Source organism: Anabrus simplex, chromosome 9 (genome assembly GCF_040414725.1).
Source record: "Anabrus simplex isolate iqAnaSimp1 chromosome 9, ASM4041472v1, whole genome shotgun sequence".
NCBI lineage: Eukaryota > Metazoa > Arthropoda > Insecta > Orthoptera > Tettigoniidae > Anabrus > Anabrus simplex.
The window spans coordinates 14,478,370-14,503,369 of NC_090273.1; the positions used below are offsets into that span (position 1 = coordinate 14,478,370).

The following is a 25,000-nucleotide window of genomic DNA, read 5'->3' on the forward strand; positions in this document are numbered from 1 at the left end:
GGCGTGACAACCGGCTTGCCGGCGGACTTGAGGGAAATAAAATACCTCTCGCGGACCAAACCCCCCCCCTTCCCTTGGGTGGGGGACGCAGATGAATAACTCACCCACGGTATCCCCTGATCTGTTGTAAGGGGCGACCAAGGGATGATCCAATTAGAACCATGAGACTACTTGTAATTAGTATTATCAAGCAGGGAACACCATGGGTTGCATTTACTTGCGTGTACTACCACTATGTTAGGTATACAATAGGTTTGTGATTAGTAGCGACAGAGTGTGAATCACGAGGTGGGTCCTACAGTACCTGTGATTCGTACCCCTATATGAGCGACACCATGGTTTTGCTTTACCTATGCTCAGTTCCCACTATATGAGGAATTCCACGGGATAGTACGAGTCCCTGTGGTTAGTCCACTTACGTGAGGAGCGCCATAGGTTTGCGTTTCCTGTAAATAGCGCCGCAATGTGCGAAACACCATAGGTCTGTGTTACATATGCGCATTACACTACCTGTGAATAGTACCATAATGTGTGTAATACCATGAGTCTGTGCTACTTTTGATTAGTACCGCAACATTACACATAGCATGGTTCTACTTTCCTAGCGATAAATACGATTATGAGGGGCCGACGACCTGGATTTTGGACCCGATTCGACTATAAGCCTTATCGATTCAGCATCGTGCTATAGAAGCAGTCCCTTGGTCAGTAATACTATTGTTTTGTGCCAGCTTCTGTGCATGTAAGGCACTGTGGGTTGGATCCACTGATCGTTTTAAATTCATATCCGTCCATCCATTCATTCTTTGCCCTCACGCTTTGAATTCTGGTCAGTGGAGGATTTTGGACTTTTAAGTTGTCACTTCATTTCTTCTCATTTCGTACCATTACGGGCCGATGACCTCGATGTTAGGCCCCTTTAAACAACAAACATCATCATTAAATTACGCTTCTATAGACCACGTGCACATATTGGCCACACCCTATTTTCAAGATGGTAAATTTGAGGGGAAATGTTTTTTCATGGAATTTCATGTAACTAGGAAAGCAGAAATTAAAGTACCAAGAGACATGTCAATGTTGCAAATTTCTAAGCTTGCGCTATATCAGACTAAGATAATCGTACTAAACAAAGGGGTAAAACTTCCGTACCCGGTGTGCGAAAGTGTGGTTAGAGATCCAACATGGTGCAACTCGGGTGACGTCAGGCAACACTTAGCAGGCTTGCCAACTTATGCATTCTTAGTGACAAGACCATTGGGCTAGATGGGTTATTTCTGGGAAGTGACAAAAACATTGGTCTGGATTGGTTAGGTCCAGCTAGTGATTAGCCCATTGGCGTGAGGGCAAGCAAAGGGGGTCTGAGAGCGTACGCCTGCAGATTAGCGGCCCTTAGGCATCTAGTATCCCACGTGACACCACCATTGGTCGGGATAGTTTTGGGTAGGTTAATGACAAAACCATTGATCTAGATAGGTTAGGGTAGGTTAGTCTCAAAAACCATTGGTCTGGATATGATAGACAAAAATTACAAGAAGTGACAGTGAAACTGATGGTTCGCTTGCTTTTAGCGAATATGGCAGCCATGTACTTGCACACATTCTGAGCTATATCGGAGACAGTACAAAGCTTTGCTGGTGAATAGGAACACAGCACAAACATGGCCGGCCAATAGGAACACAAAACATGGTCACATTCAGCTGATTTACACAGTCTTGGTTTTAATTCTTCTGTATAAGTAAGAATACTTGTAGGGGCAGGATGATGCATTGCTGGTAAGCATAAAGGAAGGATCTGTCCTTTCCGCTACTTAAGGTATCGTTGCACATAATTTTTATATGATTTTTATCATCCCTAAGTCCGCACACTGGGTACGGAAGCGGCACCCACAAAAGGCATTGAAGAGTAGTTGAACATTATTTTCTTCATCAGCATCAGAGTTAGCTGATCACTTTCAGTGAAACATGGGTCATGTAAGAGCGAGTGTTACTTCCCAATACATAGTAGGAGAAATTCCTCACATTTGAATCATGTCCTAAGGTTAGAGAGGACGCATGACTACAACATGGACAGTTGGAAATAATGAAATTCCAATTTTCTTTGACTTTACTTTTTGTCCATCCAAAACATAGCTATATTGACTAACTTCTTGACATTATCTTCCTATGTAAAGGGTTGACCTAGATTTAAACAAGTCAGCAAATGCTGAGAGTCCTGCATTATCCCATAGGGGTGTCCCATCACTGTGCTTTAGCCTTGTGTTTTGAAACCCCTGAGCTGGTTTAAACATTTTTACACTGCAAAAGACAAATTGTATCCTGATAAGAGTTCTTACTTTAGAGGAATGATGTCAGCTCTCCATTTCTGAAGCCTTCTAGCTTTGCTGCTTCCTGCAATAGGTGTTCTTTCCAGGACCCCTGCAGTAGCCTCTCTTCTTATCTTGGGTGGTGCAATGTCAGTAAGAAGATACAGATGGTGGACAGAGGCAGCCCCGGATGACTTGAACCATTTGAATGTGGACTATGTCAGCTGATACACCCCATACAGGAGCAGCGTACTTCGCTACAGTGAAACAGAGTGCTAAGGTTGATGTTCTGATTAATGCTGGTTGCTTTCCCCATATTTTCCTAGTACACATGCTGGATGAAACTATAGTGAACAAGGCAGGTGATGAGATGGTGTCAGGGCGAACTATGCTAGGTATAACTGCGAATAGACACAGATTACCACCATATGTCATTTTCAAATGGAAAACGACAAAGGAAACTCTGCCTTCAGGAATTTTTTGTGAGTGTGATCCATTCTTTCATTGGCGATCTGTGCTGCTTGCAGACAGTTTTCATGCTCATTTAATGGAAAATGTGAAAGTGAGATGAGGAAAGAAAAATTTTACACGGTTGTGATTCCACGAGAATCGATTTGTTTGTTATGACCACTTGATGTCCCCATCAGTCTGCCTTTTGAGGCTCATCTGCAACATTTCTATCATGACTGGAGATGTCAACTGGACGATGGAGAAAACCTTTGCTATCACAAATGTATGAGTGGATTGTGGCTGGCTGGAACCTCATGCCAGAAGAAATGGATCTCCAAAAGCTTCATAGTCGCGTCCATTTCCAACATGATGGATGGGGCTGCAGACAGCATGGTGCGGCTCACATCATTCGAGAGTGATGAGTCGAGCGGCAAACTGTAAATGTAGTCAGCACGCTTGCACAAGGGAATACTTTGATTACATATCGTATGTAGCGTGGATTAAGAATACATTTTTAAATTTCAAACCTATTTTATATTTAGACATGATTATCATGTGGGTTTTTGCTGTGTCCAAATACTTTATAGTTATTTTGAAGAGAAACCGCACTCCATTTTCCCCTGCAACTTTAGGCTTTAAAAAATGTGAGGTATACATGTGTAAATACAATATATCCACTTAGCAACCTCCTACTAGTTTGTTAAAATGTAATTTGTTTGTGATATAAACTGCCTTCAACAATAATTTAATATGCATGGTTGTTTTATTTAGATATATCATACTTTCCATGCTGAAGTTGAACTGTATCAGCAGCACTGGTGGCGTTGTGATGGGCCATGTCAGAAACAACGACCTTTCTTCGGTACAGTGAAACGTGCTATGAATCGCCCCCCTGGCCCATCTGACTTCTGGTGGGCTAAACATCAAGCCAACTGCGGTGGGAAATTCATCAAAGTTCGTGAACCAGTGGGCTTCAATTATAAGGCAAAGGAGACGAGCATAAAAGGTATACCTATTTGAATTCTAAATTTTTAGTGCTCTATTGTCATACAGTTGAAACTGGTTAAGACGTTTCTCTCTAGCGAGTTTCCCTGGTTATTATGTCATTATTCCAATGTCCCAGTCCATGTCCTATTAAGTACATGTTAAGGAAACCTGGATAGCACATTTATGTCACTCTTTTTAGTATGTTCGTAATATTCCCGCCGTAAGAAATTTAAATTAACGTTCCCGGCCACGTTGCGTGCATGATGCGTCAGTGGCAACTGGCCTGGATGAGAATTTGGTAGAGAACTTAATTTTCACATAGAAAATTAAGTGTTAGTTTAACAGTTCCATCTTTTCAATACACAATTTTTGCAATTTGGTTTACATTTCAATTGAACCATTTATTTGATACTAGTTTCGACCTAAGGTCAAAGTCATCATCAGCCAGTAACACAAATTGCGCACCATATGAAAAGGTCCATAAACAATGTAGGTATGTCTTAAAAATATTGTGGTTTGAGGCTAAAAGTTAAAAGTTGAAAAATAGTCACAATGGTGATAAAAGTTTTAAATTATGCATAAATGCTCTAAAATAAGGCACTTAACTGTCGTTGAAGGATGATTCAAGTTGATTAATCTGGATGCTAAAGATTCTTAAAATTTGCATATCATTCGTTACAAAATTCTGAGCATCGGTCCTGTTCCTGAAGAGTACGACAAGTTTGTTGACATCGTCCAATTTTCTTCAAGGGCATTAATTCCAAGAGGTTGCAGATCCAATTTCATCAAAGGCATTAAACCTGAAACAGCCACTTTGCTAGAAAAATATTATAAGAAATATGAACTTCATCATTTTAGCAAAGAAACATCAATCCTTGCACAAAGCGTTCTTTCCTCAGTATCAATGGCTAAAAGGGATGAGTGGATAAAATTAATGACAGATTGTGACATGAGCAAGAGCAGTCAGAAGGCCTGGAGACTATTACATCGTCTCAATAATGACAATACCCAAGCCAGTACATATGCTAATATAAAGGCAGATCAAATTGCCCATCAGTTGCTAGTAAATGGAAAATCAATCCAATCTAGAAAGCTAGACAAGAAACCAATAACAAGGCAGCAAAACCATGAGAGCAACATCCTATCTCTACCATTTACTGAAGCTGAACTGGAATCAGCACTAAAGAAGTGAAAATTGGGAAAAGCAGCTGGACTAGACGACATTCGAGTAGAGCAGATCAAGACTTTTGGTCCTGTTACGAGGCGATGGATATTAGAATGAATGAATATCTGTGTCCAAGAATGCAAGATTCCCAAAATCTGGCGGAAGGCTAGAGTCATTGCTATCCCTAAACCAGGAAAAGATCGGCTGAATCCCAAAAGCTATAGGCCTATTTCCTTGCTCTGTCACCTGTACAAGATCATCTCTTATACCACAGCAAGCTGAATTCTGAGAAGGAAAAATTTGCACATCACAGGTATTAAACTTGACACAGCATATTGAGGATGGCTTAGAGAATTGGCTCATTATAGGCACTGTTTTCATTGATCTTTCTGCAGCTTATGACACAGTCAACCATTGGCTTCTTCTAACAAAATTGTATGACATCAACAAAGACTTCCATCTAATGTGCAACATTAAAAATATTCTCCAAAACCGAAGATTCTTTGTGAAATTTCAGAGAAAAAGATGCAGATGGAGAACACAGAAGAATGGGTGACCGCAAGGGAGTGTGCTTACACCACTGTTATTCAATATCTATACAAACGATCAGCCTCTACCTGAAGGTACCCAGAGTAGTATCTATGCTGATGACTGTGCAGTCATTGCTCAGGCCGACTGTTTTGAAAAGGTAGAACAGACTTTATCCAAAGCTCTGGAAGAATTTACCAACTACTACAGTGAAAATCACTTGAATCCAAATTCTGCCAAAACTCAGAGCTGTGTATTTCATCTCATTAACAAAAAAGCAGCTAAAACCCTACAAATCACCTGGGAAGGCATTCCTCTTCAACACTGTTCGACTCCAAAATATCTGGGAGTGACTCTGGACCGTACGCTTACGTATAAGAAACACTGTCTAAACGTGAAACAAAAAGTGTCTGCCAGAAACAACATAGTGCGGAAAGTGAGAGGCGCCACCCGGGAGCTCATCCTTGCACTGCAAGAACAAGCACGCTAGCACTGTGCTGCTCCACTGCTGAATATGCATGCTCCGTGTGGCATAAGTCCATCCATGCCAAAAACATAGATGTGGCACTAAATGACACTGGCCGTATTATCACAGGTTGTTTAAGACCTACTCCCATAGATAAACTCCACTGTCTCGCTGGTATAGCACCACCTGAAATCCGATGTGAGATTGCTGCTAGGTATGAGAAAAGCAAGGCTATGATTATAGAAGCCCACCCTTTGTATGCTTGTCAACCAGCACATCCTAGGCTGAAATCAAGAAAGAGCTTCTTGACAACCACTGAAGCTCTTAAAGAAACACCACAGCAAGCAAGAATCTCAATGTGGTGGGAAAAACGTCAACATTTGAGAGAATGGATGCTTCCAAAGGAAGAACTTCCCCCTGTACATTCTGAATAGTGGACAACTTGGAAGGCTCTCAATCGATTATGCTCCAGTACCACGAGATGCAAGACCAACCTCCAGTAATGGGGCCTTCCTGTGGAGACAGTTTACTGCAAGTGTGGTACTAAGCAGACTAACGTTCACCTTCTACTGTAGCTGCCTCTGTGGATCCATGGTAGAGTGTCGGCCTCCGAATCCCAAGATAGCGGTTTCAAACCCGGCAGAGATAGTCGGATTTTTGAAGGGCGGAAAAAAGTCCATTCGACGCTCCATGTCGTACGATGTCGGCATGTAAAAGATCTCTGGTGATACATTTGGTATTTACCCGACAAAATTGATTAAATCTCAGCCATAGACGCCCAAGAGACATCCGGTTTGCTCTGTCTGCCATGTAGCGGACCTAGAGTAAAACGGAACGTCGAAATTGATGAGCAGACAGCCAAATGGCATCAAATCGAAATGTCTGCACACGGTAGCTGAGGCCATACGATTATTATTATTATTATTATTATTATTATTATTATTATTATTATTATTATTATTATTATTATTATTATTATTATTATTATTATTATCTTCTACTGTGTCCTTCTCCAGCCACCTGTACCTTTAAAGACCTAATGAGGGCAAATCCAAATGCGTTTGTCATAGTCAGTTTTTGTTCAACCAGTGTTTAAAATTTCTCCTGTTTAATTTGTCTCATTTACTTTGTATTTCTGATCTAAATTTAAAAACTTCATGGCCGTTCCGTATTGAACTGAGAATCACAAAAGTAATTTAATGAGGCAAAACATACTTTTACCACCATAGATCAAGACTTGGAGATTCTCAGAACCTTAGGAAAAGGCCCTCTCCTAGATGTCACCAAAAATTGCTTCATACACCTCGATCAGTTTTTCAACCCCAATTTAAACTTAAATGAAATTTCTGAGAAACCCAAGGTTCTTTACGACTTTCTTAATACGGTTCTTAAAGATGTCAAGTTTACAAGAAAGCGTTCGATCTTCCACGCATTACATAACACCTTACCTTGCTATACATCCCCACCGCATAGCCCTCCAGACCCGCCCCCAACACCTCCTCCGTAGGCGTTTCCTCTCCAAGCCTCTCCCTTCCTTTTCTCCACTCTCCCAACTACCTCTACCTACAAACCTGCTCCAGTTGTCAACTCCTCTCCATAGAGTAAGCTTCCTGGCACGTTGCAGCAAGGCGAGTTCTCATACTTTAACTCTCTATACCTTTGCTTCATTTCACTTGCCCTTTACAGAACTCCATATTAAAATTAGCTCTCCGTTTTCTCTAGGTTTCACATTCCGCTTGAACTGAGGAACCTCGGTCCTACATATCATCCTACATGTACACTAAAAGCCACCCTCTGACACACATAGTACAACTTTAAGATAAGAAGACTACGCCACAAACAGTGCTCAGTTTATTCCTCAGTGGTGTATTTCTCTATGAATAAACATGTAGCAATCCTCAGATATTTTATACGAACTATTTTAAATGTGTCATTATACAAATTTTACCTAGTATGTGTGTATTGTTGCTATATGTGAATTCATTCTCTTGCTTGGTTTTACGTAAGGCTGATGTTGACATTGAAAACATGTCGAAACTGGTACCTTTATAATAATAAAATGTTGTAATATAATTTATGTGCAACAGTTTTGTATGTATTGAAAAGGTGGATTCCATTATATTAAATTACTTTTGTGATTGTACTTCTGACACGATAAATAAATAAATAATTAAAAGAAAACTGAATTTATGACAATACTTTATGTCACAATGAACTAGCATTGCTGTACTTTAATTTAACACTAAAAATATACCCTGTAAGATTTGTTGTTACATATACAGAAAATTTTATCTAAATAAAGAAAGCTATTGGCATGAACTTGAATTAAACTATGATATCGCTGCTGATTACATTCTTCTTCATATTATTTATGCATAACATGTCTGATGCTGTAATTACCTGAGGCCTGCACACACACCACCTCTTATGTAACCTGGAGTTGACCTACATTCCTTATCCGAGTGTAGTGACCTTCAATGCGGTTACGTCCACTCAATATTTATTGTTAGAGACTGGAAAACTTTACTGAAAGAACCTGTAATATCCAGGCATACTATCTAGTTTCACACGTCCTGATAGCTAATATAGAGACTGTTGAAATAAATGCAACAGTTCTATATGATGTTAGATTCAATTCTCGAATAAAGTTCGCGAACTGCATAGTAGAATTCAATAAAGAATTCGAAGTACCATGATGACTGTTAACTGCATATATCGTTTAAATTCGATATATATTTCCTATACCTCTGCAGACCATGGTACTAAATTTCTGGTGAATCTACTGAAATAAACTTATATTGCAAAGTTCTACCTCACAAGTAGATGTTGCTGCTTCACTATCAGCCCAATACCAGTCTCTACTCAGAGACTCTTACAACTCTTCGATGATTCTTAGACCTCTTCAAACACCTCTGAGAACATTTAGACCACTTCTTAGCTCTGACCATCACTCTTAGACGGGGAAACTATTCTTACCTCAACTTTTATAAACTTGTGATGACCACTCATTTCCCTACACTCTGGTCATCCCTTCCACATCGACACACGGTAGCTGGCAAATACAGGCACACTATCAAAACCACGTGGCCACGCACTATACAAAAGTAGTCATGTGTCTTAAAGCTTGACCACATGTACAAACGATGACTATATAGCATGTGTCAGCAATAAATTTACCTACCCACAGTTACAAGTCACAGCATAACCATTTCAAATCAACAAATCTCACTTATTTACGTACAGAATAATTAAACCGAAATTCCCTTATCCTATGATTGACATAATATGCGAGATACCTAATTATATTACAGTCTGTCCAGCTCCATAGCTAAATGGTTAGCGTGCTGGCCTTTGGTCACAGGGGTCCTGGGTTCGATTCCTGGCAGGGTCGGGAATTTTAACGATAATTGTTTGATTTCCCTGACACGGGGTCTGGGTGTATGTGTGGTCTTCATCTTCATTTCATCCTCACCACGACTTGCAGGTCACCTACGGGCATCAAATCAAAAGACCTGCATCTGGTGAGCCGAACTTGTCCTTGGACACTCCCGGCACTAAAAGCCATACGCCATTTCATATTACAGTCTAAATGAAGAAAATCAGAATATAAAATCTAATGAATCAGGTCAATTATTAATAATAATAATAATAATAATAATAATAATAATAATAATAATAATAATAAATGCTGAATGAAATCTGTAACCCCATTGTACGGTTACAACCTGCCATCCTGTCTGACTCCAGTTTTAATTTCAAACAACTTAGAGAATTCTCCCATTAATTTCACTTTTGAGTGTGTGTCTTAAGGTTTCTCTGTCTGTTGTTTCAAGTCCACTCCGTATTCTGCTAAGATGTCCAGTATTACTCCCCAGTCAATTGAATCATAAGCCTATGAGTACTCTAGATTCACAACTCCTGGGAAACTGAACCTGGAAATGATGATGATTACTACCTTCGAGGTATAATTCTCCTGTACTCTTTTCAGACACCGTACCTGTTCAACATATGATCATGCTTTCCTTCTATTTCTTGTTCCCATTATTAATAAACAGCGTAAAATCATTTCTTGTGTTTGACTGACTGATTACATTAAAAGTTATTTTTTAACAGCCTTTGCCATCATCCTAAGAATGTTATTTTATATTCTGTTTCAGGTACTCTCTTCGAGGTCCCATCAAATTATGATATTCATAGATACATAGATGGAGATATTTCACATGAATCAACACCAAACCAACTGCAATCTACTGTTCCTGAACTAAAGGTTCTTGAAATACCTTCACCCGCTAAGAGGGAAGGTGCGGGTGTTAAGAAAGATGAAAATTCCAAAAGAATAAAACCTGTATCTAGTACTGTTCTGGACAATGATGAACGTAAAATCTCTTGTCCATCATGTGGCACCTTGATTGCTGAGACACTTATAAATGATCACTTGGATTCCTGTTTACTGATTGACACTGGTAACAAGGAAGAGAAGTGTAATACACCTCGGGAGAGACTAGAAGAGGATAATTTGACCTCTCATTCTTCGGGTGTAAATTCGTCACAAAACAGTGACGAGTATAGTGAATATAATAACTGGGAGCAGAGCTCCAGTAATATTATTCACTGTCCTGTGTGCAATGCAGAAGTTACAGGTGAGGATCTGGACAGGCATCTTGAAACTTGTATGGTTCCTATAGGGACTGGTGATACAGTTATTAGCGATAGTAGCGAGGGAGAAGTCGAGCTGGCCTTTTCTTGTCCTTGCTGTGGAGAAAACATTAAAGAAAGTAAAATGAATAGCCATTTGGATGGATGCTTGTCATTGCCATTGCTGAGTTCAAGTATTTTGGAATAAAATTAATGGGAAGAAAAAACTTATTAATGCAGTTCTGTAGTGCAATAGAACCGTGTTTATCTGGCTCAAACAGGACCAGATCTCATCTGGATGACCTAAAATCCATTATTAACAGTACAATGCAAAAATGTATCTAAATTCAACAACAAAATACAATACATAAATTCATCTTAGAGTGCCGTACATCATTTCAATTAATGGGAACATCTGCACTGATAGAAACATTTGAGTAGGAAATATTTTACATTAAAGGAATTATTGTTTTACATACATAAATACATTATCATTATAGACTGTTATACCTTTCAGCATTCAGTCTGCAAGCCTCTGTGAATTTACTAAACGTCGCCACAATACTCGATTTGCAATTAGTGTTGTGGCCTCATTTAGTTCTATACCTCTCATATTTAAATCGTTAGAAACTGAGTCTAACCATCGTCATCTTGGTCTACCTCTACTTCTCTTACCCTCCATAACAGAGTCCATTATTCTCCTAGGTAACCTATCCTCCTCCATTCACCTCACATGACCCCACCAACAAAGCCGGTTTATGCGTACAGCTTCATCCATCAAGTTCATTCCTAGATTAGCCTTTATCTCCTCATTCTGAGTAAATTCAAAATAAATTCAGGTTCACAAACCATTGCCTATTTTTGATAAACTGTAAAAATTATGGTTTTCTATTCGATAGGAACACTACAGTGCAAAAGATGCATCTACAAGCCTCAGATCTTGACCAAGCTAAATATCATTCTCTCCACCTCTTTTGCTCAGTGAAGCAGTCTTACGGAAAGCAAAGCAAGTTTACCTTTTAGTTGCTCCATTCCAGAATCCTTAGAATCTGCCTCTGCCTGTAATCTCAACTCCAATGTGTTGTCTTCTTAACCCATTCCAGTCTGGGCCTGAATATCCCTAACAAATGTTCTGGACTGGGCATTTCTAATCATTTGAAAAAGATTATCTCTCTGTACCTATAGGAGATATTTGCACGATTCTTTTTTCTTTGTGCTTGTTTGAACATCTAGTTTTTTAAAATGTTGTTTGTTTCACATCAACTATCACCTGAGATTTTAAAATTGTTTATATATTATACCATATTTTGCGAATGAAAAAAAGTCTGACGGATTATTAAGTAAGTACAGTTTTCTGAAATACTGTTATATTTTCCCTAGATTGATAATGTGCAGTGTGCATTGCAATTACAAAACAACAACAGTAAAGAAAATGATATAAAATAACTCTTTTCCAGTAATAAGAACAACAAAAATGGGAGCTCTTACAAAATTTTATTTATATATTTTTATGTGACGATACTGGCTCAGAAGGTGATGTTAGCGAAGATGATATTGAAGGCACATGTAATTGTAATTTTATTCACAAATGGAAATATTGACATCCAAATAGCAATTCAAAACAACATCTTGCATTTCATTATGATTGAAAATCATTTTACAGTTTACCGTATGTTCCCGCGCGTTTCATAACTGCGCGAATACGTAAGAATATCTACATATTAGTAAAGTTTTCTGTATTTTAGATGTGAGGGATTACGATTACATAAAATATCAAAAATATAACTTCTATCAAGCACTTGCTTGCTGCGAAACACCATGTTTTAGAGCACATTGAGTGACAACACCTACTAATGCACACTCGTCAATAATTCTCTGACTTAGACAATACTGCCATTTGTTGAAATACTCTCGTAAGTAACACATGAAGAAACACAATGTAGTCGGCAGAATGTGTGCATAGCTTGTTCTCGATTTTTAGCGAATTGTCAAACCTTACCACGGGCTATGCTCGCACAGCGGCGTGAACGTAATTTTGGCTGCTATGAGTTATGCTCACAGTTAGACCGAAAAGAGTTAAGCCTGTGCCTCGAGTTTTTGGATTCCCTTCTGCCATTTAGCAGACGCTGCCCATACTTGTCTTGTTCTTGCTTTATTTTTTTATTTTATTTTTTTGCTAGTTGTTTTACGTCGCACTGACACAGTTAGGTCTTATGGGGATGATGGGACAGGGAAAAGCTAGGAGTGGGAAGGAAGTGGCTGTGGCCTTAATTAAGGTACAGCCCCAGCATTTTCCTGGTGTTAAAATGGGAAACCATGGAAAACCATCTTCAGTGCTGCCGACAGTGGGGTTCGAACCTACTATATCCCAAATACTGTGCCTTGTTCTTGGATCAGCTCTTTTTTGAAGCTTCCTGCAGAAGAAACTTTGTATAGTCAAAATACGGACTGAATAAATGAGAGTTTTGAAACTTGGCACACTTGTTCCTAGCTGTCTAGTGAAGATTCTATCAAAATTCATGGAAAATCTGAGGTGAGCTTGATGTATATGTAATGGACTAGTATAACTTAGAAACAGTTCTCTAAACCGATGGGTAAATAGTAAAAATATCGAGCTCAGTTAGTAGGTATTGTTGTTATTATTATTGCTATTACTGTGACTTGTGAGGTGTGGCTATGAAGTTGTTTACGTCTATTAGTATTATTATTTGCGTAGTTATGTACAGACTTTATTTGGTATAAATTGTGGTCGTGTTGTATGATCTATCTTGTGTAACAAAATGTGAGGTTATGTCACGATACATCTGCTATATGTATATTAATACTAGTTTATTTAATGTAAGAACACCTAATTAATAGTATGTAATTTATTACCTGTAAATATGGTGTATAAAGTCAGTGTAATGTTGTGCAACACAGGGTAATAATCCAGAACAACTCATCTTTGTCACTAGAGCTTTGTAGAATGTTAAATTCATTTGTACATAAGTTATTGGAGACTCGAGAAAACATGTCATACTTTTCTAGAAGCCTGGTCAGGCAAGGTATATAAAGAGACAGTCTGGGGAGTTGGAGTTGAGTTGTTAGCAAGACTTGTTAGTGAAAGTCGCTAGTCAAATTCAGTGTGTGAACTCATGTTGTGATTTTGTTGTGTTGGTAGTTGGTTGACATGCTAATGTGGCAGTCGAGTTCAAGATGGTGGTTCATTAATGTGTGTGTGTGTGTAATGTGTATATAATTTGTAAATAAAACAGTGTACACAATCGACAGCATCACGTGCGCGCGTGCGCGTGTGTGTGTGTGATACGCATAACCTAATGAAGTTAATATAGTTAAAGATTTACTTAGCACATGGAGTTTGAATATAAAATAACTTATGTTTCCTCACCAGAGTCTAATGGACTGAATAGAATGAGACATTAGGCTGTTAAGTTTAAATCTGTTTTGTTACAAGCTTCTTCATTCATTGCAACTGCAGGCTGCTGCTAGGCTGTACCTTACCATCAGAGTTCATACCTGTTCCTTTACCTGCCTGAGCTGGAATGTTGATTTAAAAGTATTAAAAAATTATAATTTATGATGTTTCTGGTTGGCAATTCTAATTGAATACACCGATCAGGCAGAACATTATGACCACTTACCTACTTTTAAAGATAAAAATTTCATTGTTCCGTATTGAAATTATTGATGTTAAAAATTAAATAATTGAAAAGGAGGTTCAACCTATTCAATACTTAAAAGAAAGAAATGCAGTATCACATTCCTATTTAAATGGGACCGGTTTCGACCTTAGTCCAGGTCATCATCAGCCGTAAAAACATGTACAATGTTTATGAATATTGTACATGTTTTTACGGCTGATGATGACCTGGACTAAGGTCAAAACCGGTCCCATTTAAATAGGAATGTGATACTGCATTTCTTTCTTTTAAGTATTGAATAGGTTGAACCTCCTTTTCAATTATTTAATTTTTAACACTTACCTACTATTGATATAAATCTGTCCAGGCAATAGCAGCGTCACCTGACGAGGAATGACTGCTAGTCAGACACGCACGGTGCATGTAGTATCAGTGAGTGTGCTGTCCGTGTGTAGAAGGCGGAGGCGCACGATCTATCCGAGTTTGACCGAGGGCAAATTGTGATTACCCGGAGGCTCTGCACAACTCGTCGGGTGTTTGAGTGCTGTGGTGAGTGTCTTCAATGAGTGGCGAAACCAAGGTAAAACCACGTCCAAACGTCGAGGTGTTGGGCGGCCACCCCTCATTACAGATACCGGACGTCGTAGGCTGGGCGGACTGGTAAAACAGGACAGGCGGCGAACTGTGGTGGAACTAACATCAGGCTTTAATGCTGGGCAGAGTACAACTGTGTCTGAACACACAGTGCACTGAAGACTCCTAAGGATGAACCTCCGCAGCCGACAACCCATGAATGTGCCAGTATTAACATGTACAACTGAAATGGGCCAGTGAATCCCGATACCTTCTTCATCATGCCGATGGGAGGGTGCAAATCCGTCGTTTTCTAGGGGAACAGCTCCTTGACACCTGTACTGCGAGACGGAGACAAGCTGGCGGCGGCTCAATTATGCTCTGGGGAACATTCTCATGGGCATCCACGTGGGAAGTTTTTGGTAATAATCTGGAAAGGCTAGGTCAACCAGCAGGGAAACCTTTCTGGACAGTGATAAAGAATCTTAGGAAGGGAGGGAAAAAGGGAATGAGCAGTGTTTTGGGTATTTCAGGTGAACTCATAATAGATCCCAGGCAATCAATGGAGAGATGGGGGAATATTTTGAACATCTTCTCAACGTAAAAGCAAATCTTCCTGGTGGTGATGCGAACAACCAAGCTCATGGGGAGGAGGAAAATGATGTTGGTAAAATTACGCTTGAGGAAGTGGAAAGGATGGTAAATAAACTCCATTGTCATAAAGCAGCAGGAATAGATGACATTAGACCTGAAATGGTGACGTATAGTGGGAAGGCAGGGATGAAATGGCTTCATAGAGTAGTAAGATTAGCATGGAGTGTTGGTAAGGTACCTTCAGATTGGACAAAAGCAGTAATTGCACTTATCTATAAGAAAGGGAACAGGAAAGATTGCAACAACTATCGAGGTATCTCATTAATTAGTATACCAGGCAAAGTACTCACTGGCATCTTGGAAGGGAGGGTGCATCCAGTAGTTGAGAGAAAGCTGGATGAAAATCAGTGTGGTTTCAGATCACAGAGAGGCTGTCAGGATCAGATTTTCAGTATATGCCAGGTAATTGAAAAGTGATACGAGAGGAATAGACAGTTGCGTTTATGTTTCGTAGATCTAGAAAAAGCATATGACAGGGTACCGAGAGAAAAGATGTTCAATATACTCATTATACTGGGGGATTATGGAATTAAAGGTAGATTACTAAACTCAATCAAAGGCATTTATGTTGACAGTTGGGCTTCAGTGAGAATTTGAAGACTGGTGAAACTGTTATTGGAAACTATGGGATAGACGAGAGAAATGAGAGAGGGGAGAGATCGGTCCAGTTTGCCGAATACACCAACATGTGTATAATGAATACATTCTGTAAGAAACACTTAGGGCGTAAATGGACATGGAGAAGTCCCAATTTTGAATACACCAATGAGATCGATTTTGTTCTCTGCAACATTCCTCAAATCATAAAGTTGTATCAGTCCTCAACAGATTCAATACTGGTAGTGACCACCGATTAGTAAGCACTAGAGCCGAGTTAAACATTAAGGAACATCGACTTAAACTAGTGCGGGAGAAAAAGAAACAAATAAATCTTAAACATCTAGAAGAAAATAAAGAGAAATTCCATCAAGCCCTTCAACAAAGCCTACATGAAACAACTGGTGAAAATCTGGCAAAAATGCTAATGGATATGGCTGAAGTAATGGGGGGGTTGAATAAGAATAACACTCGGGATAAGTAACTCAGTGATGACACCAGGAACTTGCTAAAGAAGAGGAGAGAAATGAAAATTCAGTCTGACTGTGACAAAATACAGTACTCTGAGCTGTGCAAAACCATAAGAAAGAGAATTAAAACCGACTTAAAGAAATTCAATGAAGATACTCTAAGAACTTGCTTATCTGAAAAATCAAGTTTGAGGTCTGCTAAAAGGAAGCTACAGATCGGGAAGAAGTAATTAATTGCATTAGATGGGGACAACGGCCGAATTACCGATAGGGAAGAAATTCTTGAGTTCATCAGAAACTTTTATAGCAAGTTGTACGAGAAGACTGATGATAACCTGTCTGTGCCTGACTTATCCAACATTTCCCAAGTCCCGGACGTTCTCCCATCTGAGATCAGACATGCTATAATCAGTATGAAAAAGGAATCAGTCGCAGGTAGCAATAACCTTTCAGTTAAAGATAAAAATTTCATTGCTCCGTATTGAAAAGTATCACAGTTAAAATTGAAATAATAAATAAAGAAGTTCAACCTATTCGATACAAAAGAATAAGAAATGCTGTGATTACATTCTTATTTAATAATAAGTAGAAGTGGTACCGGTTTCGACCCTAGTCCAGGTCCTCATCAGCCGATTAAAACATGAAAAACAATCCATAGGAAAAAGAAAATAAAAGATCAGTTCACTCCGGATCAGTAGAAGAGGCGATATAAAAATGACGGGGGTAAACACTGTAAAATTCAGAAGAAGTAAAATGTAAGTCACTTAAAAGAAACAGTGCGTACTCTTCAACGTCGTTTTTCTGCCGGATATACTCGCAAGACGAAAATTTGTAAGAGACATTTTTTTATTGCTGGCATGTGAGGAGTCGCGCTGCGACGCCCGAGTGCGCGAATTACGCTTCACCCTGTATATTCCTTCTCGTGGTGTTTTTTAACAACATTATTTTAACATTAATCATATAGTTTATAATTTTTTCACAGAAGGTGGCTCAAAAATGAGCCGAAACATGTTTTATTAGAATTACTCCATCCAAAGATGGATATATTTGTACTGAATAGGAGGACGCAATAAATCTTTTCCTTTATAGAGGTCAGACACTTCAAAAAATTATGAGGAGAAGAAAGATAAGGGCCATGAAGGGTGTGAAAATGAAAGACTCCCTAGGCTTCGAATGCAGTAATACCGTTGGGGTTGGAAAATAAAAGTTAAGTGAGGTCGGATAGGATAGATGAGAGCGAGGAGCCTAAGGGCCCCGCAGTCGCCAACCACGCTCTCAAGTTAAGAGACTCTTTTAGTTAGTGATGGGCAACGCTCTCGCTCGAGACTGACGTCACAGATCTCGAGACTCTCGCGAGAATCTCGAGACCGATCCTCCTGTAATGCAAGCTGTGCGACGTACCAGTAACTACGACTGTAAACTTGATAGTGTATCATTGGCAGTTATTGCGTGAAATAACGTTCTCATATGAAAACGTGTGAGCCAATACATTTTGTCAAAAGCCGGGAAAAGTACTGCATGTTCAACTAGTGATAGGCAGTCTGAGACGAGGTCTCGAGATTTCTCGGGATTTCTAAGAGCCTAGCGCAGGCACAATTCTCGCGAGAAATTTTGGGAGATCTCGAGAGCGTTGTCCCCGCATTGTGCGGCGAGCAGAGTGTCGTAGGCCTACTGTACAGGTAGTCGGAGCTGAATATTGTTTGTGCCGAGTATGCCTTCTCCATTTCGTAAATACGTGTCACAAAGCGATTATGGCGTTCATTTCTACCCAGGTCTATTTCGACACAGTATAACATCATTATAAAGGATACGAATTCTGGGATTGTATGCACTGGTAGGTACACGAATGAGTAGTTTAAGTACAGATACTGACGGCTACTTTAGGTACACGTACCTCGATACTAGAGGCGTGCATTATTCGAACTCGAGACGAGGCAAGATGCGCCTTGATACATATGCATGAGTGGAATGTGTAATCTAAAATCCTTCAGTTTACTCCCAATTCTTTCGACAGGTTGGCGTACATCGTTATCAGACCCCACATTCAATAACATATGACCACTGCTTGTGTTTACCGATATTTTGGTGACGAAGGAAATAATTCCTTACAATGTTATAGAGTATTTGCTTCATAATTACGTACTTCGATATATGACGGTGCAATGTGAAATTGCGTCTAGTTGTACGCGAAAACTTGAAGACGATGTCCGAAACGCAACGTAAGTCGTGGTTGTCTGTTATTTTGAAGAGATACCACATAGCACAGCCCGCTGTGTTCCTTATTTAAAAGAAGTAAAATACGTCGGCAGAAATACTTCTGTGATAATCCGACACTTAAAAACACATATTATAAATGAAGAGGAATAGTCACAGAACACCTCCGGCCCGGTCTGAATCACAAGAAGCTACCCTGCCGACAACGATTGTGAGGCATCCAGGTAGTTTTACATCCTGATAACAGTTAACAAATTATACGGGTAATTCAGCTAAGAAGTCCACCTGATATAACTCGTGAGCAGTTTAAGATACTGGTATTCTGTCCTCACTTCCGTAAATGGTATTAAGGAGCTCATAGTTCAACATGCAGTGCTTTTCTAGGCTTTTGACAAAATTTATCGTTATACACGTTTCCATATGAGAACTGATGATAGGCTAACTATCAAGGTTACACTCGAAGTCACTGGGACGTCACACAGCTCGCAGCACACGAGAATCGGTCTCAAGAGCGTTGCCCATCACCCCTGCTGAAAGAATTGGAGCAAAGTCGGGCATTTTAGATTACACGTTCCACTCATGTGTAATGGGGGTTGCATATGTAGCAAAGCGCATCTTCCCCGTCTCAGGTTCGAATAATGCACGCCTCTAGTTTCCAGGTAGGTGTACATCCTGTCTACATTTATTCACAAATTCTGCAGGGTTATTCAGCTAAGATGTCCACCACAAATAAGTCGTGAACAGTTTAAGATACTGACGTTCTGTTTTCACTTTCGTTAACGGTATTAAGGGGTTCATAGTTGAACATGCAGTACTTTTCCAGGCTTTTGACAAAATGTACTGGTTCACACGTTTTCATATGAGAACGTTATTTCACGCAATAACTGCCAATGATATACTATCAAGTTTACAGTCGTATTTACTAGTACGTCGCACAGCTTGCACTACAGGAAGATCGGTCTCGAGATCTACGACGTCATTCTCGAGAGTCTCGAGCGAGAGCGTTGCCCATCACAATGTTCAACTATGAACCCCTTAATACCATTAACGAAAGTGAAAACCGAATATCAGTATTTTATACTGTTCACGGCTCATTTGAGGTGGGCATCTTAGCTGAATAACCCTGCATAATTTGTGAATAACTGTAGACAGGATGTACACCTACTCTGGATACTAGAGGCGTGCATTATTCGAACTTGACACGGGGGAAGATGTGCTTTGCTACATATGCAACCCCCATTACACATGCGTGGAACGTGTAATCTAAAATGCCCGACTTTGCTCCGATTCTTTCAATAGGGGTGATGGGCGACGCTCTCGAGACCGATTCTCGTGTGCTGCAAGTTGTGCGACGTCCCAGTAACTACGAGTGTAAGCTTGATAGTTATCATCAATAGTTCTCATATGGAAACGTGTGTGACGATAAATTTTGTCAAAAGCCTAGGAAAACACTGCATGTTGAACTATGAGCTCCTTAATAGCATTAACGAAAGTGAAGACAGAATTATAGTACGGCCCATCTTAAACTGTTCACGAGTTATTTCAGGTAGAATTCTTAGTTGAATAACCCGTATAATTTGTTAATAACTGTTATTAGGATGTAAACCTACATGGATGCCTCACAATAGTTGTCGGCAGGGTAGCTTCTTGTGATTCAGACAGGGCCGGAGGTGTTCTGTGACGATTCCTCTTCATTCATATTATGCGTTTGTAAGTGCCGGATCATCCCAGAAGTATTTCTGCCGATGTATTTTACTTCTTTTGAACAAGAAACACAGCGGGCTGTGCTATGTGACATGTCTTCAAAATAACTGGCATCCACGACTTGCGTTGCGTTTCGGACATCGTCTTCAAATTGTTGCGTAAAACTGGTTCAATTTCACATTGCACTGTCATATATCGAAGTACATAATTGTGACGGAAATACTCTATAACATTGTAAGGAATTATTTCCTTCGTCACCCAAATATCGATAAGCACAAGCAGTGGTCATATGTTATTGAATGTGGGGTCTGATAATGATGTGCACTTATCTGTTGAAAGAATTTGAGCAAACTGGAGCATTTTAAATTACACATTCCACTCATGCGTAATGGTGGTTGCATATGCAGCAAGACGCATCTTGCCTCGTCTTGAGTTCAAATAATGCACGCCTCTAGTTTCCAGGTACGTGTACCTACAGTAGCCGTCAGGTTCTGTACTAAAACCAGGGGGAGCACGTACCCCGGGCGGCAGGTTTCAGGGGGCGGCAAAATTGGAAAAGTTTATTAAAAATAATAGCAAGTTATTTATAATTTTTTTCAAAATAATAATACCACAATTAATAACGTTTAATTTTATTTAATTTTGTTGCCCAATAGGGAACATGCATGATCCGGTGTTTTAATTAAAAATATGCTAATCTGATTCAAAATTTCATGCAGAATTCAAAAATGTGATCAGAATGTACAAATAATAACTCCAAACATGATAAAAATCTACGAAAATGTCACGTCACGCAAGTACGCGATCTCATTGGTCTGACGTCATCGTACAGGTTGACTGAATTAGCAGACGAAATAACACATAGTGAGCTGTGAGAAGCAGGATACACTTCGCGTATTTCTACTTTACGTTAGTGTCTGGTATAGTTAAATTCGAGGTCTATACATTGGATAATAATCTGAGTGGTATATTTTAGACTTAAAATGAATCCTGCGCAGACAGTGAGGCAGAAAACTTATAAATGGTGTAGAGTTCCGATGTGCAATAGCACATCGCATACCGTACCAAACAAATTGTTTATAAATGTTCCAAAGACGCTAAAACTAGGGAGAAATGGATTTTGGCGAGCCGGAGAAATGCTGGTGATATATCGGAAAAGTCTACAGTTTATTTTTTTGAAGATTTTAACGTAAGATGAATTTGTTTGAATTTTCAAATCACTTTTCCATGTCAGCTGTTCTAGTGGTAAAACTTTAAATTTTAATGTATGATGCTTTATTTAAATGCTTCAATTACATCTTGGAATATGAAAGTAATAAACAGTGCATTAAATAATGCTGATTATTAAAGTATTCTCCAAACCTAACCTATGTTTTGGGTGATCCATGTCAAAATAATAAATCAAAGGGGTTATGAACCATTTTGACAGCTCTAATTCTATCTTGGCATGGGACAGTTATGTATGTCTTTATTGAAGAGCTTAATTGGTAAAGAAATTTAGGCTATATCTAAATACTCTATAATGTAACAAAGGATAGGCGTGTACATCATGAAAGGAAACAACGTGAATTTAACAAATGTATAACTCTACACAAAACCAATGCTTGTCTGTTGGGGTCTCATAAGTTAACAATGCTCAATTATAATAATTATCATAATATTAATGAAATAAATAACATAATTGCACACAGGTGAAAATAGTGATGTAGGTGTTTAAAATATTATCCAACTTAGCCTAAGATTTAGGTTATACAAGCCAAGTCAATAAACCGAAGGGTAAAAATACCGCGCGAGTTGGCCGTGCGGTTAGGAGCGCGCAGCTGTGAGCTCGCATCCGGGAGATAGTGAGTTTTGAACCCCACTGCCGGCAGCCCTGAAGATGGTTTTCCGTGGTTTCCCATTTTCACACCAGGCAAATACTGAGGCTGTACCTAGGGCCACGGCCGCTTTGTTCCCATTCCTAGGCCTTTCCTGTCCCATCGTCGCCATAAGACCTATATGTGACGGTGTGACGCAAAAAAAAAAAAAATAGTAAAAGTCACAGCACCCAAAGACATTCCTGTATTGAGCGACTAAAATGTCACCAGGACACTTTTCTTTCCTGATATCCTCAGCTTGTTAAAAGCCAAATGTAATTAATGTTATTGGCTTCACGCCCCGCTAACTACTTCTACAATTTTCGGAGACGCCGATGTGCAGGAATTTAGTCCTACAGGAGTTCTTTTACGTGCCAGTAAATCTACCGACACGAGGCTGACGTATTTGAGCACCTTCAACTACCACCGGACTGAACCAGGATCGAACCTGCCAAGTTGGGGTCAGAAGGCCAGCACCTCAACAGTCTGAACCACTCAGCCCGACTTGTGAAAACTAGATGAAGTCATATTTATCTTTATCATGTTTAACTTTTTCCCTCCACAAAGATATTTAATTCTCTTTCATGGGCCCCGGAAGTGGGTAGGCCAGTTGTCCCAACCATAAATATATATTTTTTTGGGAATGATAGATTATAGCCCTATAGTACTATGATCTTTCTTTCTTTCTTTCTTTCTTTCTTTCTTTCTTTCTTAATCAGTTTATCCTTCAGGGTTGGTTTTCTCTCAGACTCAGCGAGGGATTTCACCTCTACCACCTTAAGGGCAGTGTCCTGGAACGTGAGACTTTGAGTATGGTGATGCAAGTGGTGAGGAGGGCCATTACCTCGCCCAGGCGGCCTCACCTGTTATGCTCAACAGGGGCCTTGTTGGAGGATGGGAGGATCGGAAGGGATAGACAAGGAAGAGGGAAGGAAACGGCCGTGGCCTTAGGTGCCTGGAGGAGAAGTAGGAAAATACGAAAAACCACTTCGAGGATGGCTGAGGTGGGATTCGAAACCCTTCTACTCAGTTGACCTCCCGAGGCTGAGTAGACCCCGTTCCAGCTCTCGTACTATTTGTTTTCAACTTTCATGGCAGAGCCGGGAATCGAAACCGGGCCTCCGGGAGTGGCACACATTAACCACTACACCACAGAAGCGGACTAGTACTATAATGCTACCTATATGTTTATGTTAGTGCTGAAATCCGATTTCTTACTTTACTAATGCTGAAAGCCCGAAAATGTAATGTTATTCTTTAATAGGGGAATCAGTCTAGAAGGAAATGTTGAAAGTGATGTGATATCTATCCAGGTTCGTTGTTATCCTAATACTATGGGTTACAGTACATTGCACGTATATAAAAGACGCCACTTACAAACTTGCTTGTTATTCGGGAATTTCTGCGGCCACATAAGTCACATTTTTCAAGAATGATGACATCTACACACGGTAGATTATCTGACTGTGCTGTTTTGAACCTTTCTTCTGTCATTTCGAAGTTATTCGCGATCATGAACAATAAACAATCGGCTTTTAGCAACGGCTGATGCACAACGGCTGGTAGAGCTCCATGCGGTACTGGATCGTGACGTCACAGCGCGCCGCTTACGTCAGAGGCCGTTTCACTCGCCTTGCGGAAAGGCACTATTAAATATTTTTTTAATGGTAGAAAACAAGGCAACATACCACAATGCAACACGTTTACGTACTATTTCATTGGTGTACTTTTCAAAAAAAAATATTTTTGAAAATGATGCATGTTCCCAATTCATCAACTTTAGTACACTGACACTGTATACCAAGTTATTTTCTTCATTATAAGACACGACACAAGAATTAACGTAATTCATGGATCTGGAGTGAGTCTTATACTGAGCGCTCGGCAGTGGGGTCGGGGACTCGAAAACAGTCTGACCTTGACGCGATGCGCGAGCGTCTCATCTACCTCACCTCCTCTCTCCTCTGCTTCCAATAAACAGTAAACTAAACAGACACCTGCAGTCATCGTTGTCGACGGCTACACTGTTGTCTGCGTGTGTTGATAGGAACCGACAGTTGTTTTATTTTATTTTCATTTAGTATTTAGTTATTAGTGTTCGGAGTGTTGGTTAGTTACTCGTGTTACCGTTTATCAGCGTTTGGGAAACGGAATTGTTTAGTACACTTTGAGCTGCGTTTTTATCAGTTTCCACACTATGGATGGCAGAAACGACTCAGTCGAGCCGAGTATAGAAAACTTGCCAAAGAAGAAAAAGGAAGCGATGTGCTGTCACAAACACCAAAATTAGAAGCATTTTTTTTTAAACCTAGCCAACGGCCGTAGCCGTGTTGAAACACCGGATCCTGTGAGATCTCCGAAGTTAAGCAACATTGGGCGTGGTCAGGAGTTGGATGGGTTGCCACGCGCTGTTGGTGGGGGGGGGGGTAAGGGAATGGAGGAGCGGAAAGGAACTGGCCACCCTACCGCACGTAAACTCCGGCTCAGGAGCACCTCTGCGGAGGTTCGGACCTGCCTTCGGGCAGAACAACCCTTACCTTACCTTTAAAAAACCTATTGTTAATGAAGATGAAGGCTCAAAAGAAAAATCAGGTAAGTAAATATTAATTTTTATTTCAATACTTAAATTATAGCACATTAGGAAAGAGATGAATTAATTGTGCCTTATCGGACTCTACGGCAATTTTTTAATACTTCATTTTGTAATATACCATATTACTGATTGAATTTTAATCCCGGCTTTTAATATTTTAGA

General features: G+C 39.8%; 1 protein-coding gene across 1 annotated transcript in view; it reads left to right on the top strand.

The window, feature by feature from the left end:
• Positions 1-13,833, top strand: part of LOC136881268 (DNA-dependent metalloprotease dvc-1) — a 47,705-nt gene extending 33,872 nt beyond the window's left edge. The window contains exons 5-6 of the mRNA XM_067154039.2: positions 3,527-3,761; positions 10,059-13,833. Of these exons, the coding sequence (XP_067010140.2) occupies positions 3,527-3,761; positions 10,059-10,744 (921 nt within the window). The 3' untranslated portion in view covers positions 10,745-13,833. The remainder of the gene's footprint in view (positions 1-3,526; positions 3,762-10,058) is intronic.
• The last annotated feature ends 11,167 nt before the right edge of the window (positions 13,834-25,000 follow it).